Source organism: Chelonia mydas, chromosome 1 (assembly GCF_015237465.2).
Source record: "Chelonia mydas isolate rCheMyd1 chromosome 1, rCheMyd1.pri.v2, whole genome shotgun sequence".
In the NCBI taxonomy this organism is placed as follows: domain Eukaryota; kingdom Metazoa; phylum Chordata; order Testudines; family Cheloniidae; genus Chelonia; species Chelonia mydas.
In genome coordinates, this window is record NC_057849.1 from 39784746 (window position 1) to 39812135 (window position 27390).

The 27390-nt window shown below is 44.0% G+C and overlaps 1 protein-coding gene across 40 annotated transcripts in view; it reads left to right on the forward strand.

The window, feature by feature from the left end:
• ZMYM2 (zinc finger MYM-type containing 2) overlaps nucleotides 1-27390 on the forward strand; it is a 175985-nt gene that overhangs the window by 96707 nt on the left and 51888 nt on the right. For 39 of the 40 annotated variants that reach the window (XR_006286164.1, XM_043530345.1, XM_043530420.1 and 36 more), the window contains 2 exons: nucleotides 3228-3344; nucleotides 10876-11026. Coding sequence is in view for 39 of the 40 variants with exons in the window: in XM_043530345.1 (XP_043386280.1) it covers nucleotides 3228-3344; nucleotides 10876-11026 (268 nt within the window). In the remaining variant the exon portion in view is untranslated. Of the gene's footprint in view, nucleotides 1-3227; nucleotides 3345-10875; nucleotides 11027-20469; nucleotides 24743-27390 lie in introns of those variants that run through there. The other variant, XM_043530439.1, reaches the window with a different exon arrangement.

Consider the following 27390-nt stretch of genomic DNA (forward strand, 5'->3'; position numbering starts at 1 on the left):
CCTCTGTATTCAAGGAAAGCCCTCGAGCAGCTGCAACGAAACATGACCATTCTTGGCTCAGATGACAGCTCAACAAAGAAGGGGACAAATGTGTAATTTAAAATACAACTTTAATAAAAATATTAATAAAAAATAACATAAAGGTGCCTGGAAATTTTTTTAAATGGGCTTGTGCCCTTTTTTTGCTGCTTTATTTATTCTAAGTGTAGTATATACTATGTGCTAGACGCTTTCCAGACATTCAAGAAGGAGGTTCTCTTTGAGCAGCTTGCAATGTAAGGATAGACAGAGTTAGGGGAAAAAAACAATAATCGATCAATTGTAAACACATGGCAGAAGTTAACCTTAAAGAAGAAGAAAATTGTGAATGGGGTAGAGGTCTTATAAACGAGCTCAAATGAGGTATTATAAATGGCCAGAAGAATTATTTTGATATTTTAAAAAAATCTTCTTTGCTTGTTCTTTATTTTAGAAATATTAGGAATGTAAATTCTGGTCTTCCCTGGCAATCTCTGCTAGACCTCTGTGGTGTTTGTTGTGAGCTGTATTTTAATTGAAGATGTGTGTGTATATTAAATGTCATAAACAACGATTTCCGTTATTATCTAAAATATTAGTCATTAAACTTTAAATATTAATTAAAACAAATTTTGAATTTTCTGAGTAAAAATCTCCTCTGTTCTCAGCTCTTTAATTTTCACTTTTGTCATGTAACCATTTTGTTACTTGTCCAGTCATTAGTCTTCCAGCCTAGACAGGACTTGAATTTCTAATATATAAAGAAGAGAAGGGGAACATTAAATAAAATCCTTTCAGGACTTTTATATATCAAAAGAAGCAAAAAAGCCACATAACCAGTTTTTTAGATCACCTATAACATTTAAAAAAAAATACCTTTGCCCTCCCTTTTTAGTGATTGTCATTTTTGTTTTAAAAAAAAATCAGTGGTCATGGGGACACACCATTTCTAATGTACTTTATTGCTTAGGGGTTGTCACAAGTGCCTGTCAACTGTTTCAGCAACATCTCCAATATTCCAAAGCTCTGATAAAAAGGAACCACCTCCCTCTGCATGTTGCTTTAGTACCTGCTCATTTCCGACCCAGTGCAACTCCCTACGGCCTCCCCTGCACTTAGTGGAGGAGTGGATAGTGGGGAGAGGAACAGAATTGGGAGTTGAAGGACCCAGAGAGAGATCTTCTCTCTAGACTCAGACTACTCCTTCTTCGATCCTGGAGAGAAACATGCAAGAGAGGATTTTCAGTAATAAGACAAAGGAAAAAATCAGCAGAACGAGAAAACTTCAACTTAAACAAAATCATGCTATTTTATTCCTTGAGCACCAACACCCAAAGGCATGATTCTTTATCAGAATAAACTGTGGTCGCCAGTCCAGTAACGTGCTGGGGGAGCTGCTGACTTTGTCCTGACATCTGCAAGTATGAGGATGTAGCAAGTTGTAGATCCTACTTTTCATAGCACTTGCACAGCTCCCAGTACAGAATAGAACCATTTAAAGCAGGCAACAGAACAAGCCAAAATGTGATCAAGTTTAAATAGAACTATTACATAATACTGCAAAGATCTGTGCAGGACATAATGTGACAGGTGTGAAGATTCAGAGGCCCTGAAATGCTTGCATAGAGTACTGTTTGTGGACGTTGCACTGGGTTCATGTTATAATGATATCTGAAGAAACAAAAGATGATCTTTTCTGTTTGAGGTTAGGCCAGTTTTACTCTGAGTCCTCACCTACATTAGTGCACCAGAATGAAAACTCATGCAAACTCCTGAATGATGCACTTGTGTAAAGTTGGGTCTTGCACCAGACCAGTATATGTTGGTATGTTACTTGATGTGCCATTTTTATGCCAGTGAAGCACATCTGTGAACTCCAAGTTTCAAGGAGAGCTGTCCTGAGAAATGTGTGTTAAACCCTGGACCGGCATGATTTTTGAAATCAGCTTGAGCAGTGGTAATGAGTCCATTGTTGTTTGAGGTTAAAGCTTATACCAAACTTTGGTTAGTTCCCTACTTAAAAATAAAATAAAGCAAGTTTCAAACTTGTTTTTGTCCTGTTTATAATGTTTCCTTGTTGGGAAAGGCTATTAAGAAGGTGGGTGTGGGGAAGCTAGTGGTATCTCAAATTTCTTCAGATTTCTGTGATCACCTTTGATTGAGACTCTGGCATATCCACAGCACGGAGAATATGCCAATCTAATTGGTGGTTGATTTAGTGATGTGCAAAGGCTGATGTCCATAATGGGTCTATAAGACCAATGGACATCTGGTATAGAACGGAGTTTTTCATCAAAGTGGTATTTACTGCAGGGAATATTTTACATCTGTTCTTCAGCTGTGATGTTGGCTTCCTGTACACTTCCAAATGCAATACAAGATGTCTCCTTTAATCTAAAAGCCCTAAATGGCGTGAGATCTGGTTACCTGAGCGAGTGCCTCTTCTTGCCATGGCAGTTGAGTCCGTTGGGACACAGCGTGTATTCCCAGATTTTTCTGGAAACTGGGTGCAGGGTATTCTCAGTAGATGGCCTTCTACTCTGGCATTTGTTTCCTCATCTGATCTGCTAGAACCCAAGTTTGACCATTTAAGACGCGATATATGGCTTCTCCATTCTCAGACTTTTGCCTGAGGGCAGGGTAGCGTTAATCTGCCTTGGTTTTTGCGGGGGAGGGAGGGGGGTTCTTTATAAATATTGCTTTGACTAGTTCCTTTCATACAAAACCTCTGATATAAATGATGATTCCCATCTAGAACTATCAAACTATGTTTATTTCAAGCTACATGACTGATTAATTGTGTCAGCTGATCAGTGATGGGGCGCGGGGGTGCTCTTCAGTTTTATGCATACACACAAGGAGAAGCCTAAAGAGGTCCTTAACATTGAGTACAGTAGATGAGAATGTAGGAGAAACAAAACTGAAGATCATCATAGGTGAAACAAATGGATTATAACGAACAAGAGTAGGAGATTGTGAAGATGAGGGAAAACACCTGTAAGCAATTGAGAGAGGTGGGGAGAATCAATCAGAAGTGGAAAGGGTTATCTGTTGTGCCTTCTACAAGGAAAGCTCCTGAATTCAATAATATAAAAACCTATATTGTCATTAACAGTGTAACTTTAATGAAACATATTTGAATTAAGAAAAATGTAAATTTGTAGAACATAGTTTCTACAGTGATGTGTATATGTTTTTATATTTTTCAGACTCTTAGTGTGCAGTCTTCAACCAATGGTCAGTTTGTGTCTCCAAGTGACATTCAACTGAAATGCAATTATTGCAAAAGTTCTTTTTGTTCAAAGCCAGAAGTACTGGAGTGGGAGGTAAGTTCCTTGATAATACTGAAGCAGAAGTAGGGGGTGGTTACGTGTACTTGCCAAATAGGTTTAAAAACCCCTTCATAAGTAACCTATATATGTTTAAATGTGTACCTCTTAATAGTGGGGTAGTCCTTAAAATTTGCATAACTTTTCTTTTTAATGTTTTAATTAGCAAAAATTGGGTATTAATAATGTTAAACCTATAATTAAATTTGTGTTTTACTGATAGAATCAAAAGGTTTTGCGAGAGTGTGTGCATGTGCATGTCCTCAAGTACCATATTATATGTAGCAAAAAGGATCTAGAATTTAAAGTAAAAGGTAATTCTCTTTTCTTACCTCAGCTGTAGAGGTTGAAGCCTGCTTCTTCTTTGAGTAGTTGCAGACATGTATTCCACTCAGGTGTGTGTGTGTACCAGTGCTCGAGAACTTTGCTTAGTAATATCAATTGTGTGGTGCATGCTGCTTTTGGCCTCTTGTAGCTCTTAGGGCTTTTTGAAGGTGGTGCTGCTCTAACCCTCCTCAGTTCCTTGTCATCACCCACGGCTTGAGTTAGAGCATTTCATGAGGTATTTACCTCATATATTGTTGTCTGACAGTTTTCTCTGTGGTTTTTTTTATATGTAATTATTGTTAGTAGTAGACCCCTAGAGTTAGATTGTTAAATAGTTGATTTTTGCCTGGAGCAATGCCTTCACAAGGTTTCCAGCACTGTTCCTCCTGTGAAGTAGTTATCTGCAGTAGCAGTCCGCATTATCAGTGCGTATTGTGCCTCGGAGAGGGGCATATTAAGGAGAAGTGTTCCTTTTGCAAGCAGTCCATCAGTTTTAGGCAGGCAGTCAAATTGGCTTTCCTGTGGAGGTCAACATACCAGTCGTCAACTTGCATACCACTTTCCTGCCGTTTAGGGACAGATTTGTCCCTTTTCTACAGTGTTCAGGAAACAGTAACCACAGATGTATGGATTCTAAGCATGGTAGGATTGGGTTATGCCATCCAATTCCTGTCTGTCCCCCCTGTCACACACCCCAACTTTGTCCCTTTTCAGGGAACCCTCTCATCAGTCAGTGCTTCTACTGCAAATAGAGACTCTGCACTTTGGGAGCAGTAGAGGAAGTTCCCATTCAACACTGGGGAAAGGGATTCTACTCCCATTATTTCCTGATCCGCAAACCCCATGAAGGGATGAGACATATTCTGGACCTCCGAGGTCTCAAGAAGTACATCAAAAATATAAGATTCCATATAGTAATCTTAGCTACAGTTCTCCCAACATTAGAGCAGAATGCCTGGTTTGCTGCCCTCAATCTTCTGGATGCCTACTTCCATGTGAAGATTTTCCTAAGCCATAGAAAGTTTCTGAGATTCATAGTGGTAGGCCAACATTATCAGTAACACAGTAATCCCCTTTGGCCTGTCAGGAGGGTGGGAATTCACGTCTTCCAGGAGCTGGAAGACTGGCTAGTGAGGGACAAGTCCAAAGACCAAGTTCTCTGTCTCATTGAGTTAATGTTGGATCTCTTCGTCTGGCTGGGGCTGATTTTGAACAAAGGAAGGTCAAAATTAATGTCAACAAAAAAATCAAGTTAATCGGGGCCCACTAGGCTCTACGAGTTGGAGGGCTTTTCTCCTGCATGAATGATACTGAACAATTCATTGCCTGTGTCTGTACCTGCAGTCTCACCTTTCAACTTCAGGCCATGTGGCTGCAGGCACTTACGTAATCCAGTGTGTGGTGTTGTGCCTTTTGTCTTCTTCAATCATAGCTGAATTTGGTCTGTTGCCCAAATTTAGACAGGCACGTCCGAGTGCCAGTGGTGATTCTGAAGTCTTTACAGTGGTGGGGAGATCAGAGCAATGTATGTAAAGGTGTTCCCTTCGCCTGTCCTCCAGTGACCAGGACTATAGTTACTGATGCCTCCACAATAGGTTGGAGGATGCATTTAGGGACATTGAAAGTACAGGGGTGTATTAACTGAACAGGAAGCTTCCCTTCATATCTGTGTCCTGGAGCTTTGAGTGATTGACAATGTGTGCCTGGCCTTTTGGGACTAGATCAAGGGTGTGCAGTGATTCACATACTTAATGACAATACCATTACAATGTACTATGTGAACAGGCAGGGAGGAGTCGATTCCAACCAGCTCTGTCAGGAAGCCATGATGTTTTGACATTTTTGCATCGAGGAAGACTACATTCCCACAGTTGCACACTTACCAGGTTCACCGAATCGGTTGGTCAATCATTTCTGCAGGAATTTCTCCCAAAGTCACCAGTGGTCTGTGAAGGGCCATATGCTGAGATCCACTTTCAAAGAATAGGGCATTCAGACAGTTGCCCTGTTTGCGATGAAAGACACCAAGAAATGCAGTCAATTTTGCACTCCGGGGGTGGGTGGGGGTGGGGTGGGGGTGTTCTCAGTCTGGCTCATTAACCAATGCCTTCCATTTGAATTGGGTATTGGCCCTGATGTATGTACTCCCCCAGATCCCACTTATCCCTCATGTTATTCTCAAACTGAAGTTGGATCATGTCAGAGTGATACGCATTGCACTAGTTTGGCTGAGACAGTGCTGGTTTTCTAACCTTCACAGTCTGTCGGTTCGACCTCCCAGATCTCTCCCACTCATTCCTTACCCACTGACACAACACCATGGTCAGATATGGTATCAAGTACCAAGCAGTCTGTACCTAATCGCGTGGGTACTGCATGGTTAGATGAGGAGGAAGAACAGTGTTCTCAAGCAGTGCAGCAAGTCCTACTTGGTAGGAGAAATCCTTCTCCCAGGTTTATCTAATTTGGTCATTGGCTTGGGGAATTCAACTGATGCTAGCACATATTCAAGAAGTTTTGGATTACCTGTTACAAGTTAGGTCCTCAGATCTGTTTCTCAGCTCGAGCTCAGCACTTTATCCTCTGATGCAAGGGAAGTTGGGATTTTCCAAGTCCATGATAGCTATCTTTCTAAAAGGTGTTGTCCTCCTCTTTCCACCTGTAGAAGAAATGATTGCCTTGTGGGACTTCAGTACTATACTGGCTTCCCTCATGGGTCCTCCATTTTGAGCCACTAGCAACTTGCTCTGTCTCCCTTTTGCCAAAAGACAGCAATAAAAATAAAAAGCTATAATTTCTATGAGGAGAGTTAGTGAACTGCAAGCCTTAATAGTAGAACCTCTGTATCCAAAAGTGGTGTCACAGTTTCACCAAGCCTCACTCAGATGTGAATGAACAGCATCCTCATTCCTTGGATATGAGATGAACATTGGTATTAGATCATTTAAGGCATCACCTCAACTTTTTGTCTCTTCTGAAGATCTGATGAAGGGTCAAAAGAAGATCTGATGAAGGGTCAAAAGATTTCCACATAGTTAAATTACTTTCTGCATTATGACAGCAAATGGCGTTGCTCAGACCACATCTCCTTGGAGACTGGTGGCTCATTTGATGAGGGCCCAAGTGACTTTGGTCACATTTCTCAATAATGTGTTTTCTTCAAGTGCTAGTCCCTCTATGTATTCCAAACATGGGTACACATATGCGCCATGCACCTGAGTCTGGAAGTTTTTCCAAGCAGTGTCCATTGACCCACACATGCACAGTATCTTCCCTTATGCTCTCACCTGATGGTATAAGGGGTGGTGCAGGTCAACACCACTCCAGTTCCCGCTTATCGCCACATGGCCTGAGTCACAACCCTGTTCCCCTTCGCTCTTGTAATCTTTAGAGGAGTTACTGTATATATTTGCTATAAATAGTTATTCTGTAGTTTAGAAATCTTAGTTGTACAATGGCCCCATGCACATATGACATTTTTTGTCAGGCTCCACTTGTGGTGCCTACAAGTCTGGGTCCACTCGACCTACCAGGCAACCAGGGACCACATTGACTCCTGAGTCACTGTTCCCTCAGAAGGTCTTGCCTTTCTTGGTTGGTGGTCCAACCCAGCCAAGGTCATGGTGGGGATCCCTTTCACCTCTCCCATACCAAGGGCCTCCCTTACAGGATGGGGCACTCACCTGGAGTGCCATGCAGCCGAGGGGGATGTGGACACCATGGGAAACTAGGCTGCATGTAAACTTGCTGGAACTCGGAACAGTCCACCTAGCCTGCAAGGCCTTCTTTCCCCTCATACGTTCCCTCTGCTTACAAGTCCTATCGGACAATATCACCATGATGGTATATATAAACTAACAGGGAGGAGCGAGATCTTGTCCCCTCCTGCTTTGAGGTAGTCATACTGTGCCACTGGTGTGTCAGGAATCAGGTTACCATACAGCCCGCATACCTCCCAGCTGCTCAGAACTCCCTAGCAGACAGACTAAGCAGAAGTCTCTACATAGATCATGAATGGGAAATACACTACACAGGTCTGACCAACATCTTTGCGCAGTGGGGTACTCCCCTATGGGACCTGTTTGCATCCCAGATGAACAGAAAGATCCCCAAATAGTGGTCCAGTGTGGCCATAGGCAGTGACTCATAGGGCGACACTCTCCTGCTTCCCTGGATGGGTAGCCTCTGATATGCCTTTTCTCCCGTTTCTCTCGGACCACACGTTCTCTGGAAGATTTGCCAAGGCGCAGCCACCATTCTCCTCCTAATGCCCTATTGGCCAAGACAGTTCTGTCCACACACCCGCCCATCAGGATCAGCCCAATTCAGGTTCTTCTGACACAAGACCATGGGAGGCTCAGGTTTCCCATCCCAAGCTCACTCCACCTCACGGCTTGGTGTTTGGATGGGTGTTGGACATAGTAAGCTCAGACTCTGCCTCAGTCCAGGTACTCCTTAACCAGAGCAGGAAAGAGTCTTCAAGAACATACTACCAAGCTAAATGATGCACCTTTTCTTCTTGGGTGTGCCGCCACCACCATTCCCTCACCACGGTAGACATTCTGATTATCCTCGACTATTTCCTCGCCCTAAAAGCACGAGGTTTGTCCCTTAGTTCACTTTGTGTACACCTACCAACAGTTAGCATCCCTACACCAGGGGAAAGAAGGTGCTCTATCTTCATGCATATGATGACGATACTCTTTATGAAAGGCTTGATCAGAAACTTCCCACCCATCATCAAGTCCAGGCTTCAGTGGGACTTCAACCTCATCCTGTCAATTCTCCCAGGGCCACCCTTCAGACAGAGACAAACACTACAAGATCTCTATCAAGCGTTCTTACAACTACAATACCCACCTGCTGAAGTGAAGAAACAGATTGACAGAGCCAGAAGAGTTACCCAGAAGTTACCTACTACAGGACAGGCCCAACAAAGAAAATAACAGAATGCCACTAGCCATCACCTTCAGCCCCCAACTAAAACCTCTCCAACGCATCGTCAGGGATCTACAACCTATCCTGAAGGACGAACCGTCACTCTCACAGATCTTGGGAGACAGGCCAGTCCTTGCTTACAGACAGCCCCCCAACCTGAAGCAAATACTCACCAGCAACTACACACCACAGAACAAAAACACTAACCCAGGACCCTATCCTTGCAACAAAGCCCATTGCCAACTGTGTCCACACATCTATTCAGGGGACACCATCATAGGGCCTAATCACATCAGCCACACTATCAGAGGCTCGTTCACCTGCACATCTACCAGTGGGATATGTGCCAGCAATGCCCCTCTGTCATGTACATTGGTCAAACTGGACAGTCTCTACGTAAAAGAATAAATAGACACAAATCAGACATCAAGAATTATAACATTCAAAAACCAGTTGGAGAATGCATCAATCTCTTTGGTTGCTCAATTACAGACCTAAAAGTGGCAATTCTTCAACAAAAAGACTTCAAAAACAGACTCCAATGAGAGACAGACTGCTGAATTGGAATTAATTTGCAAACTGGATACAGTTAACTTAGGCTTGAATAGAGACTGGGAGTGGATGGGTCATTACACAAAGTAAAACTATTTCCCCATGTTTATTTCTCTCTCTCCCCCTCCCCCCCCCACTGTTCCTCAGATGTTCTTGTCAACTGCTGGAAATGGCCCACCTTGATTATCACTACAAAAGGTGTGTCGTCCCCGTCCCCCCCCACGCTCTCCTGCTGATAATAGCTCACCTTAAGTGATCACTCTTGTTACAGTCTGTATGGTAACACCCATTGTTTCATGTTCTCTGTGTATATAAAATCTCCCCACTGTATTTTCCACTACATGCGTCCGATGAAGTGAGCTGTAGCTCATGAAAGCTTATGCTCAAATAAATTTGTTAGTCTCTAAGATGCCACAAGTACTCCTTTTCTTTTTACCAGCATCTGCGCACCCTCCTCCACTCTGATCACTGCTTGCAAGTCACCCATGTGTGGAATACCCATAGGGACCAGCACTCAAAGAAGAAGAGGTGGTTACTTAACTGTAACTGGAGGTTTATTGAAATATGTGGCCCCTTTCTATATTCAGCTGCCTGCCCTCCTTCCCCTCTACTTCAGACTTGATTATATTGCAGTAAAAGGAGGAACTGGAGCGGTGTCAACTCGCACTGCCCCTTATAACCTTCATCAGGAGCACAAGGGGAGATTGCTTGGAAAAACTTCTGGACTCAGGCATATGGTGTACACGCGTACCAACGTGTGGGATACAGATAGGGACCACACATCTTGAAGACCTCCAGTTACAGTAACTTCATATTGGATATTTGTTGGGGTGCTAGCTTGTCTTCCATACATCTTTTTACCAAACACTACACTGTTAAAACTGAATCTTGATCAGACGCAAACTTCGGAAGGGCAGTTCTGTAGTTGCTATTAAGACGATTCCGAGCTCCATCTCCTTCCATTACTGCTTGTGAGTCATCTTGATGGAATACATGTCTGCAGCCACTCAAAGAAAAAGTGGTTATCTACCTGTTCTGTAACTGTTGTTCTTTGAGATATGGGTGCAGACGTGTATTCCCTGATCCACCCATTGTCCTCTCTATACTGAAGTCTCCAGTCTTGGATTCCAGTGCAAAGGAACTGAGTGGGGTCAGAGTGGTGCCAACCTTAAATAGCCCTGGGTGGGTTATGAGGGGGACAGAGGGCATGTGTGCGGCCCCGATGGGTACTTCTAAGCAAATTGCTTCGGCGCACTGGCTGCACACATACGAGTGGACCTCACGTCTGTATCCACATCTCAAAGAACAATAATTATAGTACAGGTAGGTCACAGTTCTCTTCATCTCCTATTCAGCTACTCTGCTTTAGAGATTATAGCTGATTTTAGACTATCTTGAAATTTGTCTGTAAATTAAAAAGAGGAACATAGCAAAAGGAAATGCACTTTTTTTAAGATCCACCAATATGTATTCTTTCTCAGTTGTCACTTTCTCCATGTGAAATACTTAATGACAAATAACTTCTGTAGCATTGAGTGTCAGTTTAATCAAAAGCTGTTATCTTTACTGGTAGAGGTCACACTACCTTGTATATACTTGCACCTTTGCTCATGCCATATTTTTTAAGCATTTGTGTATTAAAGGCAGATTCTTGTGTAAAAGTTGCTCTATACCAATCTTAATACTTTTTTATACTTTATTTTATGTTTAGAACAAAGTATTCCAGTTCTGCAGCAGAACTTGTTCTGATGATTATAAGAAACTGCACTGCATAGTTACATACTGTGAATACTGCCAAGAGGAGAAAACTCTGCACGAAATGGTGAATTTCTCTGGTATCAAAAGACCATTCTGTAGTGAAGGTATGTTTCTTTTCTTTTCTTATGGTATTGATCTCATTTATTGTATTTTTACTGTAGTCTGTTTACCTTTGCTTTATGATGATGATAGTTTTCACATTAAAATATGTATAAAAATACTAACTTATTCAGTAATATTTGAGCTGGAACAGGGTCCCTCCCCTCCTGGTGAGTGGGTCTCTTGAAGCCCTCAGATACTCCCATGCATTCCATTCTGTTGAGTTTCTGCAATACTCATTTCAGGTTGAAGAAAACTGGGCCAAGACACTTTTTCTAAAAGCCCTTCAGTGCTCTGCACCCTTCTCCATCAAGAAAGGTCGCTTTTTGAGACCTGAGTGGCGGTGCCTACACCCATACACAGGGGCTGAACCAACTTTCTGTTTAGCAGGGTGGATAAAATTTGATGATTTAAAAATAAATAAATGGGTCTTTTTTATTTAAATTAAATGCAGGTTTCTTTTTAAAAAATAAATTTATTTAAAACTAAATGTGAAATTGACAATCTATGTCAAGGCCTAAAATTATTGTGATCCATTAACATTGTGTTAATTAAGTACAAAAAACAATATAAGCAATAGATGTTTGCTGTTAAATTTTAAAGAAAGTGAAACCACTGAACTGATGAAGGTCGCTGGCTATGCACCTGGAACCCGAATTTGTTGAAGTGCTGAACCTGCTTTTGACAGCAGTGTTCTCTTCTGCAGATGCAAAGAGTATTTTCTTGCTTTCAGTTTATTCAGCTAATTCAATTTGATGACTCATTTATTCATAGTTGAGAAACCAATTGGGTGTTGAAAAAGCAGGAAATCTTGTTTTCATCTTCCAGTCTATGAATAAAATATAGCTGTGAGAGGATGAGATCTACTCGTTATAAAATCTTGATGGACATGGTGGCCAGAAACAGTTCAGTTTGCTAATTATAGAGAATACTTTCTTTATTTAATAAGTCATTTGGTTTAGAATCATAGAATATCAGGGTTGGAAGGGACCTCAGGAGGGCATCTAGTCCAACACACTGCTAAAAGCAGGACCAATCCCCAACTAAATCATCCCAGCCAGGGCTTTGTCAAGCCTGACCTTAAAAACTTCGAAGGAAGGAGATTCCACCACCTCCCTAGGTAACACATTCCAGTGTTTCACTACCCTCCTAGTGAAAAAGTTTTTCCTAATATCCAACCTAAACCTCCCCCACTGCAACTTGAGACCATTGCTCCTTGTTCTGTCATCTGCTACCACTGAGAACAGTCTAGATCCATCCTCTTTGGAACCCCCTTTCAGGTAGTTGAAAGCAGCTATCAAATCCCCCATCATTCTTCTCTTCTGCAGACTAAACAATCCCAGTTCCCTCAGCCTCTTCTCCTAACTCATGTGTTCTAATCCCCTAATCATTTTTGTTGCCCTCCGCTGGACGCTTTCCAATTTTTCCACATCCTTCTTGCAGCGTGGGGCCCAAAACTGAACACAGTACTCCAGATGAGGCCTCACCAGTGTCGAATAGAGGGGAACAATCTCGTTCCTCGATCTGCTGGCAATGCCCCTACTTACACATCCCAAAATGCCATTGGCCTTCTTGGCAACAAGGGCACACTGTTGACTCATATCCAGCTTCTTGTCCACTGTAACCCCTCGGTCCTTTTCTGCAGAACTGCTGCCTAGCCATTCGGTCCCTAGTCTGTAGCCGTGCATGGGATTCTTCCGTCCTAAGTGCAGGACTCTGCACTTGTCCTTGTTGAACCTCATCAAATTTCTTTTGGCCCAATCCTCTAATTTGTCTAGGGCCTTCTGTATCCTATCCCTACCCTCCAGCGTATCTACCTCTCCTCCCAGTTTAGTGTCACCTGCAAACTTGCTGAGGGTGCAGTCCACACCATCCTCCAGATCATTTATGAAGATATTGAACAAAACCGGCCCAAGGACTGACCCTTGGAGCACTCCACTGATACCGGCTGCCAACTAGACATGGAGCCATTGATCGCTACCCGTTGAGCCCGACAATCTAGCAAGCTTTCTATCCACCTTCTAGTCCATTCATCCAGCCCAGACTTCTTTAACTTGCTGGCAAGAATACTGTGGGATACAGTGTCAAAAGCTTTGCTAAAGTCAAGGAACAACACGTCCACTGCTTTCCTCTCATCCACAGAGCCAGTTATCTCGTCATAGAAGGCAATTAGATTAGTCAGGCATGACTTGCCCTTGGTGAATCCATGCTGACTGTTCCTCATCACTTTCCTCTCCTCTAAGTGCTTCGGAATTGATTCCTTGAGGGCCTGCTCCATGATTTTTCCAGGGACTGAGGTGAGGCTGATTCTCCTGTAGTTCCCCGGATCCTCCTCCTTCCCTTTTTTAAAGATGGGCACTACATTAACCTTTTTCCAGTTGTCCGGGACCTCCCCGGATCGCCATGAGTTTTCAAAGATAATGGCCAATGGCTCTGCAATCACATCCGCCAACTCCTTTAGCACTCTCGGATGCAGCGCATCCAGCCCCATGGACTTGTGCTCGTCCACCTTTTCTAAATAGTCCCGAACCACTTCTTTCTCCACAGAGGGCTGGTCACCTCCTCCCCATGCTGTGCTGCCCAGTGCAGTAGTCTGGGAGCTGACCTTGTTCGTGAAGACAGAGGAAAAAAAAGCACTGAGTACATTAGCTTTTTCCACATCCTCTGTCACTACGTTGCCTCCCTCATTCAGTAAGGGGCCCACACTTTCCTTGGCTTTCTTCTTGTTGCCAACATACCTGAAGAAACCCTTCTTGTTACTCTTAAACACCTCTTGCTAGCTGCAACTCCAATTGTGGTTTGGCCTTCCTGATTTCACTCCTGCATATCCGAGCAATATTTTTATACTCTTCCCTGGTCATTTGTCCAATCTTCCACTTCTTGTAAGCTTCTTTTTTGTGATTAAGATCAGCAAGGATTTCACTGTTCAGCCAAGCTGGTCGCCTGCCATATTTACTATTCTTTCTACACATCGGGATGGTTTGTTCCTGTAACCTCAATAAGGATTCTTTAAAATACAGCCAGCTCTCCTGGACTCCTTTCCCCCTCATGTTATTCTCCCAGGGGATCCTGCCCATCAGTTCCCTGAGGGAGTCAAAGTCTGCTTTTCTGAAGTCCAGGGTCCGTATTCTGCTGCTCTCCTTTCTTCCCTGTGTCAGGATCCTGAACTCGACCATCTCATGGTCACTGCTTCCCAGGTTCCCATCCACTTTTGCTTCCCCTACTAATTCTTCCCAGTTTGTGAGCAGCAGGTCAAGAAGAGCTCTGCCCCTAGTTGGTTCCTCCACCACTTGCACCAGGAAATTGTCCCCTACATTTTCCAAAAACTTCCTGGATTGTCTGTGCACCGCCGTATTGCTCTCCCAGCAGATATCACGGTGATTTGAAGTCTCCCATGAGAACCAGGGCCTGCGATCTAGTAACTTCCGTGAGTTGCCGGAAGAAAGCCTCGTCCACCTCATCTCCCTGGTCCGGTGGTCTATAGCAGACTCCCACCACGACATCACCCTTGTTGCTCACGCTTCTAAACTTAATCCAGAGACTCTCAGGTTTTTCTGCAGTTTCATACTTGAGCTCTGAGCAGTCATACATACAATGCAACTCCCCCACCTTTTCTGCCGTGCCTGTCCTTTCTGAACAGTTTATATCCATCCACAATAGTACTGCATTCATGTGAGTTATCCCACTAGGTCTCTGTTATTCCAATCACATCATAATTCCTTGACTGTGCCAGGACTTCCAGTTCTCCCTGCTTGTTTCCCCGGCTTCTTGCATTTGTGTATAGGCACTTGAGATAACTCGCTGATCGTCCCTCTTTCTCAGTTTGAGGCAGGCGCCCTCCCCCTCATGCGCTGCTGCTCATGCTTCTTCCCAGTATCCCACTTCCCCACTTACCTCAGGGCTTTGGTCTCCTTCCCCCGGTGAACCTAGTTTAAAGCCCTCCTCACTGGGTTAGCCAGCCTGCTTGCGAAGATGCTCTTCCCTCTCTTCATTAGGTGGAGCCCGTCTCTGCCTAGCACTCCTCCTTCTTGGAACACCATCCCATGGTCAAAGAATCCAAACCTGAGTAGCCATTCATTGACTTGCACGATTCAACGGTCTCTACCCAGGCCTTTTCCTTCCACGGGGAGGATGGACGAGAACACCACTTGCACGTCAAACTCCTTTATCCTTCTTCCCAGAGCCACGTAGTCTGCAGTGATCTGCTCAAGGTCATTCTTGACAGTATCATTGGTGCCCACGTGGAGAAGCAGAAAGGGGTAGCGATCTGTGGGCTTGATGAGTCTCGGCAGTCTCTCCGTCACATCGTGAATCCTTGCTCCTGGCAAGCAGCAGACTTCTCGGTTTTCCCGGTCGGGGCGGCAGATAAATGACTCAGTCCCCCTGAGGAGAGAGTCCCCGACCACCACCACCCACTTCCTTCTCTTGGGAGCGGTTGTCGTGGAACCCCCAACCCTAGGACAGTGCATCTCATGCCTTCCAATCGGCGGAGTCTCCTCCTGTTCCCTTCCCTCAGATGTATCATCTAGTCCACTCTTCACATTGGTACCTGTGGAGAGAACATGAAAACGGTTACTTACCTGGATCTGCGTTGCTGGTACATGTACGCTCCCCTTTCTTCTTCTGGAGGTCACATGCTGCCAAATTTCTTCACCGTCGTCCTGTCCCCTCAGTGCAGCCTGTTTTGCAAAACATGTTTTGATAAACTTTTTTCTTATGTATCTCACACATTTAAGGTATTGTAGTTTTATTTAATAATCATTTAAAAAAATTTAAATCCTGTTTTTGTGCATTTTTAGTTGAATTTGAATTTCTGTCCAAATAAAGCTTGCCACAAATCATAAGTAAAAAATTAATAATCAGTTAGTGAATGCTAAATGCATAATTCACCATTATCTAACATAAGAAATATATAAAAATTAAGAACTGAATAAATGTAAGTTAAGATGCATAATTGTTTAAATGTATATAGAATATAGTGTATCCTTCTGGTTAGCAAAAAGAAGCAATCCACTCTGTTGTTCAGCCTTCTGAAAGAAGGTAGGTGAGGTAATATCTTTGACTGGACCAACTTCTGTTGGCAGAAGGTATAAGCCATTGAACTTCAAAAAGCTCTTCCTTTTCTTCCCTATGAAGCTCGAAAGCTTGTACCTCTTCCATGAACAGAAGTTGATCCAGTAAAAGGTATTACCTCACCTACCTTATCTCTCTCATCTCCTGGGACCAACCTGGGTTACAACAGCCCTGCAAAGAAAAAAGAAGTCACCAGGAAATCATTTTTACACATAAATAGATTATGAAAGTCCCTTTCAAGCTATAGTTTGCTGTCTTGATAGGTATTCATTATTATTCAGTGGTGAATGGCACTGCCCTGGGGAGGCGACCCAGAATCTGTCCACTGGTTGCTCGCTTGAGGATGTTCAGTTTATAACTGATCACTTCACTTGTGCAGTCAATCATTTTAGTTTCACAATCAGCCTAAAAAAATCTGAAGTATAGCACCAGCCTATGCTGGGGAATGGACATGTCTACCCAATTAAGATCTGCAATGCTCCTCTCAAGTCTATGAAGAAGTTTTGCTACCTAGGGAGTCACAGAATGCCAAAATTGATGAGATTACCCATTGGATAGCCAAGAGCAGCTCTGCATTTGGAATGATGTCACACCACCTATGGAACAATAGGGTATCAAAATAAACACTAAACTAAATGTCTGTCAGGAGTCATGCTACAGCACTTCTATATGGTTGTGAGACATAGACTAGATCATTGGGATTTAGAGGCATATTGGTCCTTTGATCCAGTGATCAGATTTAACCCTAATCTTGCAAACCCTGCCTAGAATTCTCTTCCTCCAAGTAGAGCAAACAGTAGGATTCAGATTTCAGTTTGTAGTAGAACCCGTTTAATCTAAAATCTTTAAACCAAACCAAAAAAATCTTGCTGTTTCGTCCTCCTGTTTCTTGTGCCATTTAATCCCTCATACTGGAACTAGTGGGGCATCCTGGATTGGTACATGAACTTTAATTACAATCTACTGGCCAACCCTAAGCAGTCCAGTTGGAGTATTCGGAGGACAAAGGTGATCCGGACCTAGTGGTTCTGGGAGCAGTTTCATCATCCTCCCCTGATGAGGCAGTTACCCCATTTTCATGGTCTCTGGCTGATGAATTCAGGCAATATCAGGAACTCCACCTGCACAGGGTGATGTCCAAGCTGCAGATACAACTTGAAGAAGTTCAGGAGCTCCAGAATAGATTGTGAGGCATTTTACAGTACTCAGGCCCCAGTCGAGTGCCCGCCTGATCAATGAGGTCATCGTGGATCCAGCAAAAATGATGTGGCATGCTCCTGCTTCTTGTGCTCCCACCCTAAAGAGGGCCAAGAAGCAGTATTTTGTTCCATCCAAGGGGAGAGAGTTTCTGTTCTTGTACCCACTGTCTAACTCCTTGGTGGTACAAGCAGCCACTGAGAGATCCAGGCTGCAATGCCCAAAAATGGTTCCCTCAAAAAAGGGTGCCAAATGGCTGAATCTCCTGGGAAGAAAGATCTCTTCGTCCATCTCTCTCCAATTCAGGATTTTGAATTTCAAGGTTCATCTAGCTAAATATGATTTTTAACAACTATATGAAGTTTTTAGATTTTAAAGACAAGCTGCTTTAGGAAGTTAGAGCCCACTTCCACTCCTTAATTGATGAGGGCAAATTTGGTGGCCAAGACTTCCCTCCAAGCTGCAGTATATGCTGCAGATGTTGTGGTCAAAGGGATGGCTATGACCTTCCTGGTTACAATCCTCAGATTTCCCAGGGGAGGTACAGAGCACCATTCAGGATCGGCCTTTAGGTGCAGTTAATTTGTTCCAAGAGAAGACGGATGAACCTCTCCACTCCCTCAAGGACTCAAGAAAAAACTTTTCACTCTCTGGGCATTTATACCCTTGCCTCTATGAGACAGCATTGCAAGGATACAGAGTGAGACAACCCCCTCAACTTTTTTACTACCAGCGCCCTCAGGAATCACCACATAAGTGACAGAGCATGCACTGGCCCAGACACACAAGTCCTGCGACATCCACTGCCTCACCTCATTCTAACCCTCAAACAAAGAATTTATTTTGACGAGACTGCTGAGACTGTGTCTCTTTATTGATGCCACATCATCCTCCCCTCTCAGTTTTTTGATGGCTGCCTTACCAAATTTGCCTGCAAGTGGAGGACCCTAGCAACCAACAGATGGGTACTGGAAATGATTCATTGTGGCTGTCTGATTGTGTTTCTGTCAACTCCTACCCACAAACCCCCTTTCTAGTTCCTTTTCCAGAACCAGTCTTATGAGGAAATTCTCTTTCAAGAAGTGGACTCCTATGGCTCCCCAGTAGAGAAAGAAGTTGTTCCACCTCAACATCAGGGTGAAGGATTCTACTCCCCATACTTCTTAGTTCTCGGAAAGAATAGGAGATGCAGGCCTATTCTAAGCCTGCACTGACTAAATATATACATCCGAAAATTAAAATTCTGCATGATCACGTTGGCATCAATAATTCACTGCCTGGAAGAGGGCACATGGTTGGTGGCTTTTGACATGAAAGACGCATACTTTGTGCAGCTTGAAAGCTGTTCTCTTTCACCAGTAGAAGTTAGTCCAATAAAACCCGCCTTATCTTGGCATACTTTCACACAGACATTTGCCCATCCCACTGAAGGTTCCTCAGGTTCCTCTTGTCCCTCTTTGGTCAAGACCATTACCAATTCTGGGTTCTTCTATTTGTATTAGCTACAGCATGCAGAGTCTTTACAAAATATTTTTTCAGTGGTGGCAGCTTGGATGAGAAGGAATGAGTTCACCATCTTCCCATACCTCTATGACTGGCTCCGAATGAGCAGATCATGTGAGGAAGTCTGGTTGTCAGCCTGATTCCTGTTCCACCTATGTCCTTCTCTAGAAGTTCGTGTCAGCTATGAGAAGTCCATGTTGACCCCTACTAGCGCCGCAAACATCATAGAAATGACCTTGGATTGTACTGCAACAAGAGCCTTTCTATCTATTGAGAGATTCCATTCCCTGGGCGCTCTCATAAACCAGGTCACCTTCAGGCCCTGGACATCAGTCAGAACATGCCTGTCCCTCCTTGGCCTTGTGGCCTCATGCACACATGTGAAACCATTTTTCAGGCTTCATCTTTGTTGTCTGAAAACCTGGTTTCTGTCTGTGTACTCACCATAGTGGGGCAACATCAATGCCAAAATGACCGCTCTGTTTAAGGTTCCAGACGCTTTTGTCCAGTGGATAAAGTCGAAGAACGTTTGAGTGGGGATCCCTTTCCTCACACGGACACCGAAGACAACCATTGTTACTGATGCCTCCCTCTCAGGTTGGGGAGTTCATATAGATGATCATACCCCTAGGGTAGTCCAAGATGCATGTCAGTTTACTAGAACTGAGAGCTGTGCGTTGGGCCTGCAATTCCTTCTTTCCCATTCATCTGATCTCAGCATATCCAAATAATGTTGGACAATGTGACAACTGTCTTCTACACAAACAATCAGAGGGGAGCGAGATCCCACTCCCTCCTTGTGTGGAGTCATTTAATCTTTGGTCCACCAACCATCAAATAATCCTTTCAGAAGCATATTTGCCATTTTTCTGTGGACCAGAAATGGGAGATTCATGATTTGGTTCCTGATGAGGTCTTCATCCAGTGCGGAATGCCATTGTGGGAACTTTTCACCTCTCAGATGACTAGGAAGCTCCCTCTGTACTGCTCCAGAGTTGCTCTAGGCAAGGGCTCAAAGGGAGTTGTCCTTCTGCTACCATAGAGGGATCACCTCAGATATGTGTTACCTCCAATCCCATTACTACCATAGATTCTATGGAAAATTTGTCATGACAGAGCTTGAGTCTTCCTTATTGCATCCAACTTGCCAAAACAGTTCTGGTTCACGGATATACTGAAACTCTCATCTTGTCCGCCCATAAGAATCTGTACATTTCTGGACCTTCTGACATAACACAAAGACATCTTCAGGAACCCTAACCCAGAACTGTTGCAGCTAGGGCTTTGTGCTTGGATGGGCATCGGTTGTAGTGTGTTCATGTTCCAGAGTGGTGCAATCTATTCTCAATCAAAGTAGGAAAGATTCTACAAGCAGATGTTCGGATAAATGGAAACGTTTTTCCTCTTGGGGTCAACGATAACTGGTATCTCCAGAATCTGCTGGGACCCCTTATATTCTGGCATATCTACTTATCCTTAAAACTTTTGGTCTTTCTTTAGGTTCCCTCTGGGTTCATTTGGCAGCAGTCAGAGTTCATTCTCCTGTTGACAACTACACTATCTTTTCTCATCCTGTAACAGCTAGATTTTCAAAGGGGCTTTTTCGATCCTTCCCACTGTTGGTGAAACTCTCATCCCAGTGGGACCTCATTTTTGTTCTTTGCTCTCTCACCAGACCTCCCTTCAAACCTTTAGCCTGATGTTCTGTGTCCCATCTTTCACTGAAAGTTCCTACTCGCCATAACATCATCCAGAAAAATCAGTGAGCTGTGATTACTCATGGCAGACCCGCCACAAGCTACAAATTCTCTCCTTTCATCTCTACTCATGGCACCTACAACACTCGAAAGACAAAGGAAGCATCATTGGACTGGGGAGGAATTCTAGCTGAAAGATCCAGCCCGTAAGACTACAAGAGAACATGTGGTGAGAGAGACCAACCCTTTTGCTTTGTTCACTTAACTTGTTAAAGTAGGTATTAGTTTGTATTTTATCTTTTATTTCTTTGTAACCAATTCTCCTTTTATGCCTCATTACTTGTAATCATTTAAAATCTGTCTTTCTGTAGTTAATAAACTTGTTTTGTCTAAACCAGTGTATTTGGATTGAAGTGTTTGGGAAAATGATATGGACTTTCTATGAGCTTGTATTGTCCAGAAGGAAAGACAGTACAAGACACACATTTCTGGGGATAAGTCTGGGACTGGGGATTTGCTTGTCACTCTGCAATGTAATTCATGAGTGACTAGCTAAGCACTCATGCAGTGTAGTTGGGAGTAATTTACATGCTAGAGGCTATGTGTGAACAGGCCAGGGGTGGTTGCTCTCACAGTGAAGCAATGTAAAAGGTTCCCCAGATTGGAGAATTGAGGGGACACAGCTGTTCAGTAGTTCAGATTGTACCTGGATAATGTCCCAGTGTCCCAGCATCCAACATGTATATTATAAAGACAGAGTGTGAATACCCAAGTAGAATGATCAGATCACTTCAGAAGTCCTGTTTGCTCCTAAAGAATAAAAAGGTCAATGTACCTTTGGTGAAGTTAGACGCAGCTATTGCTGTTCAGTTGAGGGTATGTCTATGCTGCACTATAAACGTGGTTCTGGGGGACCTGGGCTTGTGGTTCTCAGTGTTTCCAAGCCCACACTTGAGCGTTCACACTGCTTTTTAAACCTGGGTATACAATTGCTGGACCCAGGTTCACAGCCATGCTAATACTGCACTACTTAGATCTTCTGACTTGGGTCCGCAGCTTGAACTGCATCCACGTTGCAAAATGACAGGGCCTAGACCCAAGTCATAGTGGGACATGGACTCTGACTCACCCCTGTCACAGGTTCCTGCAACCCAGGTCTTGAGTGCTTGTGGAACAGAGTCAGACTGATTTGTATGTGGATGGAAGCAGGGCTTGGGCGCAAACCTGAGTCAGAGCCCGGGCTTAATGTGCATTATAGACATACCCCAAGACACAACTGAATCCTTAGAGGGGGAATTCTTACTCAAGGAGTCCCTGGACAGGATGATTGTGGATAGGAGGCCATCCTTGAGAGATGATTGACTCTAAAGGATCTTTACTACAAGCCTCTACAACTTCATTCTGTTCTCAAGCTATACTGGCCTGACTGATGAACTGGAAGACTGTTCAACCAACAGGTAGAAATTAAAATCAGTTCTTCCAAACATATCTTTGGATGCCTCCTTTACAGCGGATGAATTCTGGGGCTCATGTTGCTTGCTCTCGTCCGTGGTGTCCAGTATATTGGGTGAGGAAACATTGTTGGCTTAGATTTTGGAAGGTAGATGCACATACGTAACAAACTGCCTCTAAATATGCAAGCAAAAAACTGCACGGGGAAGTAAAAGTCAGAGCTGTCATGGAGGTGATGGATATGTACAAGATGCTGCCTGCCTTCCATAAGGCATCACAGAAGGAATTTAAGTAGTCTTTTTCAGAGAAGCAGTCCTTTTATGACCATTGCTCATCTAGAGTATACAGGTGCAGCTGAGTTCCCAGTAGGGCTGCTGGAACAAGGGGAAGTGGGGAACAGACTAGTCTCTTGTACCAAACAACAAAACTCAAATACATTTCTTTGGAAGGTGCTGTCAGAAATTTGCTCATGCATGAGGGAAGGCTAACTCAAACACATGGGTAATCAAGAGTTTTGAGGGAGGACACTCAGTGGAACATAAGACACTAAAAGACAAATTTGTTGTCCCTCAGAGTTGCAGGACAAGCATCCATAATCTAATCCAAGTCACTCCCAACTACTTTCCCTGTGGTGGCGAAAGACTCAGGCAGTGGGGAGGCAGCAGGATACTACATTCTTAAACATAGCAGTGTCTACAGGAGAGGAATTGCTTGGGTATGTAGAGAGCTATCTAGGGTACGTACCCAAAGGATTCATGTGCATCTCTATGTGCCTAAGCAGTGCTTTACTGTCTTTTGTATTATCTATCCTGCTAGGGGGGGCATGCAGCATATATACTCACATGCTGCTGTAAGGAGTGTGAAGTATAGACGTACACACTGTCAGCTGCACAACTGGTACAAATAAGATTTCTGAGGCAGGCTCAGGGCATGCTATTATCTCTTCAGTTGGTGTGCTTCCCTAAGAGAAAGCTGTAGAGTTGCAGAGCCACTCATAGTCCAGCCTTAAGTACAAAGTGGAGGGCCCCCACCTTAATGGGCCCACAATAAATAGGAGGAGCCACCCAAAAAATATTAAATCAGCCTAACTTGTCAGTGTCAGACTGTTGCTGATAGTTCAGATTATTTCTACTGAGGTGGCACGCATCCATGGTACCATTAGAGCAATGCTAACAATGGATGCATTCCTCCCTGTAGAGATAATCTGAACTACCAAATTACACAGGCAGACCAAGAATCAAAAAAGGAACATAAACTGGTTGTAACTTGGGGCAATCCAACTTGTGCTTAAATTATAGATATATCTGTACCGCGCACACACGCTAGTCATAGTTGGCAACACTAAGGTGATGGTACGTACGATCAAAGTTGTCCATGCTACATAATAAGGATAATAAACTGTTGAGCTGGGCAGAGGCCACATAAAATCAGTTTGAGTCCTGTATACCAAGGACAGGGCTATCTTCGTTGGTGATGTCATTGCGGGATTGGGAGCCAGCATTGTTGTCCAGATAAATGGGTCAAGTCAGGTGAACGGGTCAGGACTCCAAACAGACTCAAAGTTTTTTTTCTTAACAAGTAGAGAGATCCCATGACAGTGGTAGATCTTCTCCTCTTCCAAACATCACCTTTGGTATAGCTGTACGTCTTTCCTGGGAATGACCATAAAAAGATTGCAGTGGAACAAGCTGTAATGATGCTGATTGGCCCCAAAGGGCATGGAGGCAGTGGTTCTTGGACATAATCCCAATGCAGATCATCCTCCAGTAATCTGGTCCAATACAAGTCTTCTGACATGTGGAGTGGGTGGGTGGATCATCCACTAAATTCTAACATGCTACGATTAACTGAGAGTTTGTGAGGGATGAACTGATGCTCCCTTGGATAATCACAAAGATATTGACACATTCCTAGCTTCCTGGAATAAATTAAACTCATTGAAAGAGAAAATATGGACAAAGTTCAGATATTGGTGCTATGAAAGACTTCTAAGCAAAGTCAACAGAAGTTAAACACACGTTGGAATTTTTGCAAGGCTGCGTATCTGTGGGTTTCAAAGCAAGTGCTGTCAAGAAACATACTTTGTCTATTATGCACTTGATCAGCTACAAAACAAACAAACAAAAAAACTTGACTGGCTGTGCTAGCCATTGACATGATACCACATTCCTGAGGGCAGCATCTTTGTTGTTCACATTCTTTGGAGCCTTAGTTATTTTTTTAAGGCACTGAGATACCCATTCATGCTGCTGGGATAAGTCTCTCTGTACTTTTACTTCCAGATCTTCTTCGACTAGGAGAGATTTGGAAATATATGCAGTATCCATGAAATGAGAATACCCAAACCTTCTGCCTGGATAAGGTCGTCCTCAGACCTCTGTCCAAATCCCAGGCACTCCAGGGAAGTTGAACAGCGTGAATTGACCAGTAGAAGAGTCATGAAAATCTGTCTACCAATGACTGGTGGAAATTAAATTGACCTCATAGTGCATTGCCACTTTGCATTCCAGGGGAAAAAAAGCTTAAACACCTCAGTGACAAGGTGGGCATTGCAAAGGCTGAAGCAAGAGGAGCAGACCCAGTCGTGGGTATTCCTGTGCTCTCAATCAGATAGGTGGCAACATCGAAGACAGAATGAGGAAATTTGCAGAACGGTAACTTGGCCATCAGTACGTTTTCTTTGAAGTGCCCTGAGAAGCAAGAAGCCTGGGAAACAAGCAGGGAGAACTGGAAGTCCTGGCACAGTCAAGGAATTATGATGTGATTGGAATAACAGAGACTTAGTGGGATAACTCACATGAATGGAGTACTATTGTGGATGGATATAAACTGTTCAGAAAGGACAGGCAGGGCAGAAAAGGTGGGGGAGTTGCATTGTATGTATGACTGCTCAGAGCTCAAGTATGAAACTGCAGAAAAACCTGAGAGTCTCTGAATTAAGTTTAGAAGTGTGAGCAACAAGGGTGATGTCGTGGTGGGAGTCTGCTATAGACCACCGGACCAGGGAGATGAGGTGGACGAGGCTTTCTTCCGGCAACTCACTAAGTTAGGAAGTTACTAGAAGTTACTAGAAGTCAGGAAGTTACTAGATCGCAGGCCCTGGTTCTCATGGGAGACTTCAATCACCGTGATATCTGCTGGGAGAGCAATACGGCGGTGCACAGACAATCCAGGAAGTTTTTGGAAAATGTAGGGGACAATTTCCTGGTGCAAGTGGTGGAGGAACCAACTAGGGGCAGAGCTCTTCTTGACCTGCTGCTCACAAACTGGGAAGAATTAGTAGGGGAAGCAAAAGTGGATGGGAACCTGGGAAGCAGTGACCATGAGATGGTCGAGTTCAGGATCCTGACACAGGGAAGAAAGGAGAGCAGCAGAATACGGACCCTGGACTTCAGAAAAGCAGACTTTGACTCCCTCAGGGAACTGATGGGCAGGATCCCCTGGGAGAATAACATGAGGGGGAAAGGAGTCCAGGAGAGCTGGCTGTATTTTAAAGAATCCTTATTGAGGTTACAGGAACAAACCATCCCGATGTGTAGAAAGAATAGTAAATATGGCAGGCGACCAGCTTGGCTGAACAGTGAAATCCTTGCTGATCTTAATCACAAAAAAGAAGCTTACAAGAAGTGGAAGATTGGACAAATGACCAGGGAAGAGTATAAAAATATTGCTCGGATATGCAGGAGTGAAATCAGGAAGGCCAAACCACAATTGGAGTTGCAGCTAGCAAGAGGTGTTTAAGAGTAACAAGAAGGGTTTCTTCAGGTATGTTGGCAACAAGAAGAAAGCCAAGGAAAGTGTGGGCCCCTTACTGAATGAGGGAGACAACGTAGTGACAGAGGATGTGGAAAAAGCTAATGTACTCAGTGCTTTTTTTTCCTCTGTCTTCACGAACAAGGTCAGCTCCCAGACTACTGCACTGGGCAGCACAGCATGGGGAGGAGGTGACCAGCCCTCTGTGGAGAAAGAAGTGGTTCGGGACTATTTAGAAAAGGTGGACGAGCACAAGTCCATGGGGCTGGATGCGCTGCATCCGAGAGTGCTAAAGGAGTTGGCGGATGTGATTGCAGAGCCATTGGCCATTATCTTTGAAAACTCATGGCGATCCGGGGAGGTCCCGGACAACTGGAAAAAGGTTAATGTAGTGCCCATCTTTAAAAAAGGGAAGGAGGAGGATCTGGGGAACTACAGGAGAATCAGCCTCACCTCAGTCCCTGGAAAAATCATGCAGCAGGTCCTCAAGGAATCAATTCCGAAGCACTTAGAGGAGAGGAAAGTGATGAGGAACAGTCAGCATGGATTCACCAAGGGCAAGTCATGCCTGACTAATCTAATTGCCTTCTATGACGAGATAACTGGCTCTGTGGATGAGAGGAAAGCAGTGGACGTGTTGTTTCTTGACTTTAGCAAAGCTTTTGACACTGTATCCCACAGTATTCTTGCCAGCAAGTTAAAGAAGTCTGGGCTGGATGAATGGACTAGAAGGTGGATAGAAAGCTTGCTAGATTGTCGGGCTCAACGGGTAGTGATCAATGGCTCCATGTCTAGTTGGCAGCCGGTATCAGTGGAGTGCTCCAAGGGTCAGTCCTTGGGCCGGTTTTGTTCAATATCTTCATAAATGATCTGGAGGATGGTGTGGATTGCACCCTCAGCAAGTTTGCAGATGACACTAAACTGGGAGGAGAGGTAGATACTCTGGAGGGTAGGGATAGGATACAGAGGGACCTAGACAAATTAGGGGATTGGGCCAAAAGAAATTTGATGAGGTTCAACAAAGAGAAGTGCAGAGTCCTGCACTTAGGACGGAAGAATCCCATGCACCGCTACAGACTAAGGACCGAATGGCTAGGCAGCAGTTCTGCAGAAAAGGACCTAGGGGTTACAGTGGATGGGAAGCTAGATATGAGTCAACATTGTGCCGTTGTTGCCAAGAAGTCCAATGGCATTTTGGGCTGTATAAGTAGGGGCATTGCCAGCAGATCGAGGGACGAGATCGTTCCCCTCTATTCAACATTGGTGAGGCCTCATCTGGAGTACTGTGTCCAGTTTTGGGCCCCACGCTACAAGAAGGATGTGGAAAAATTGGAAAGCATCTAGCAGAGGGCAACAAAAACGATTAGGGCATTGGAACACATGAATTAGGAGGAGAGGCTGAGGGAACTGGGATTGTTTAGTCTGCAGAAGAGAAGAATGAGGGGGGATTTGATAGCTGCTTTCAGCTACCTGAAAGGGGGTCCAAAGAGGATGGCTCTAGACTGTTCTCAGTGGTAGCAGATGACAGAACAAGGAGCAATGGTCTCAAGTTGCGGTGGGGGAGGTTTAGGTTGGATATTAGGAAAAACTTTTTCACTAGGAGGGTGGTGAAACACTGGAATGCGTTACCTAGGGACGTGGTGGAATCTCCTTCCTTCGAAGTTTTTAAGGTCAGGCTTGACAAAGCCCTGGCT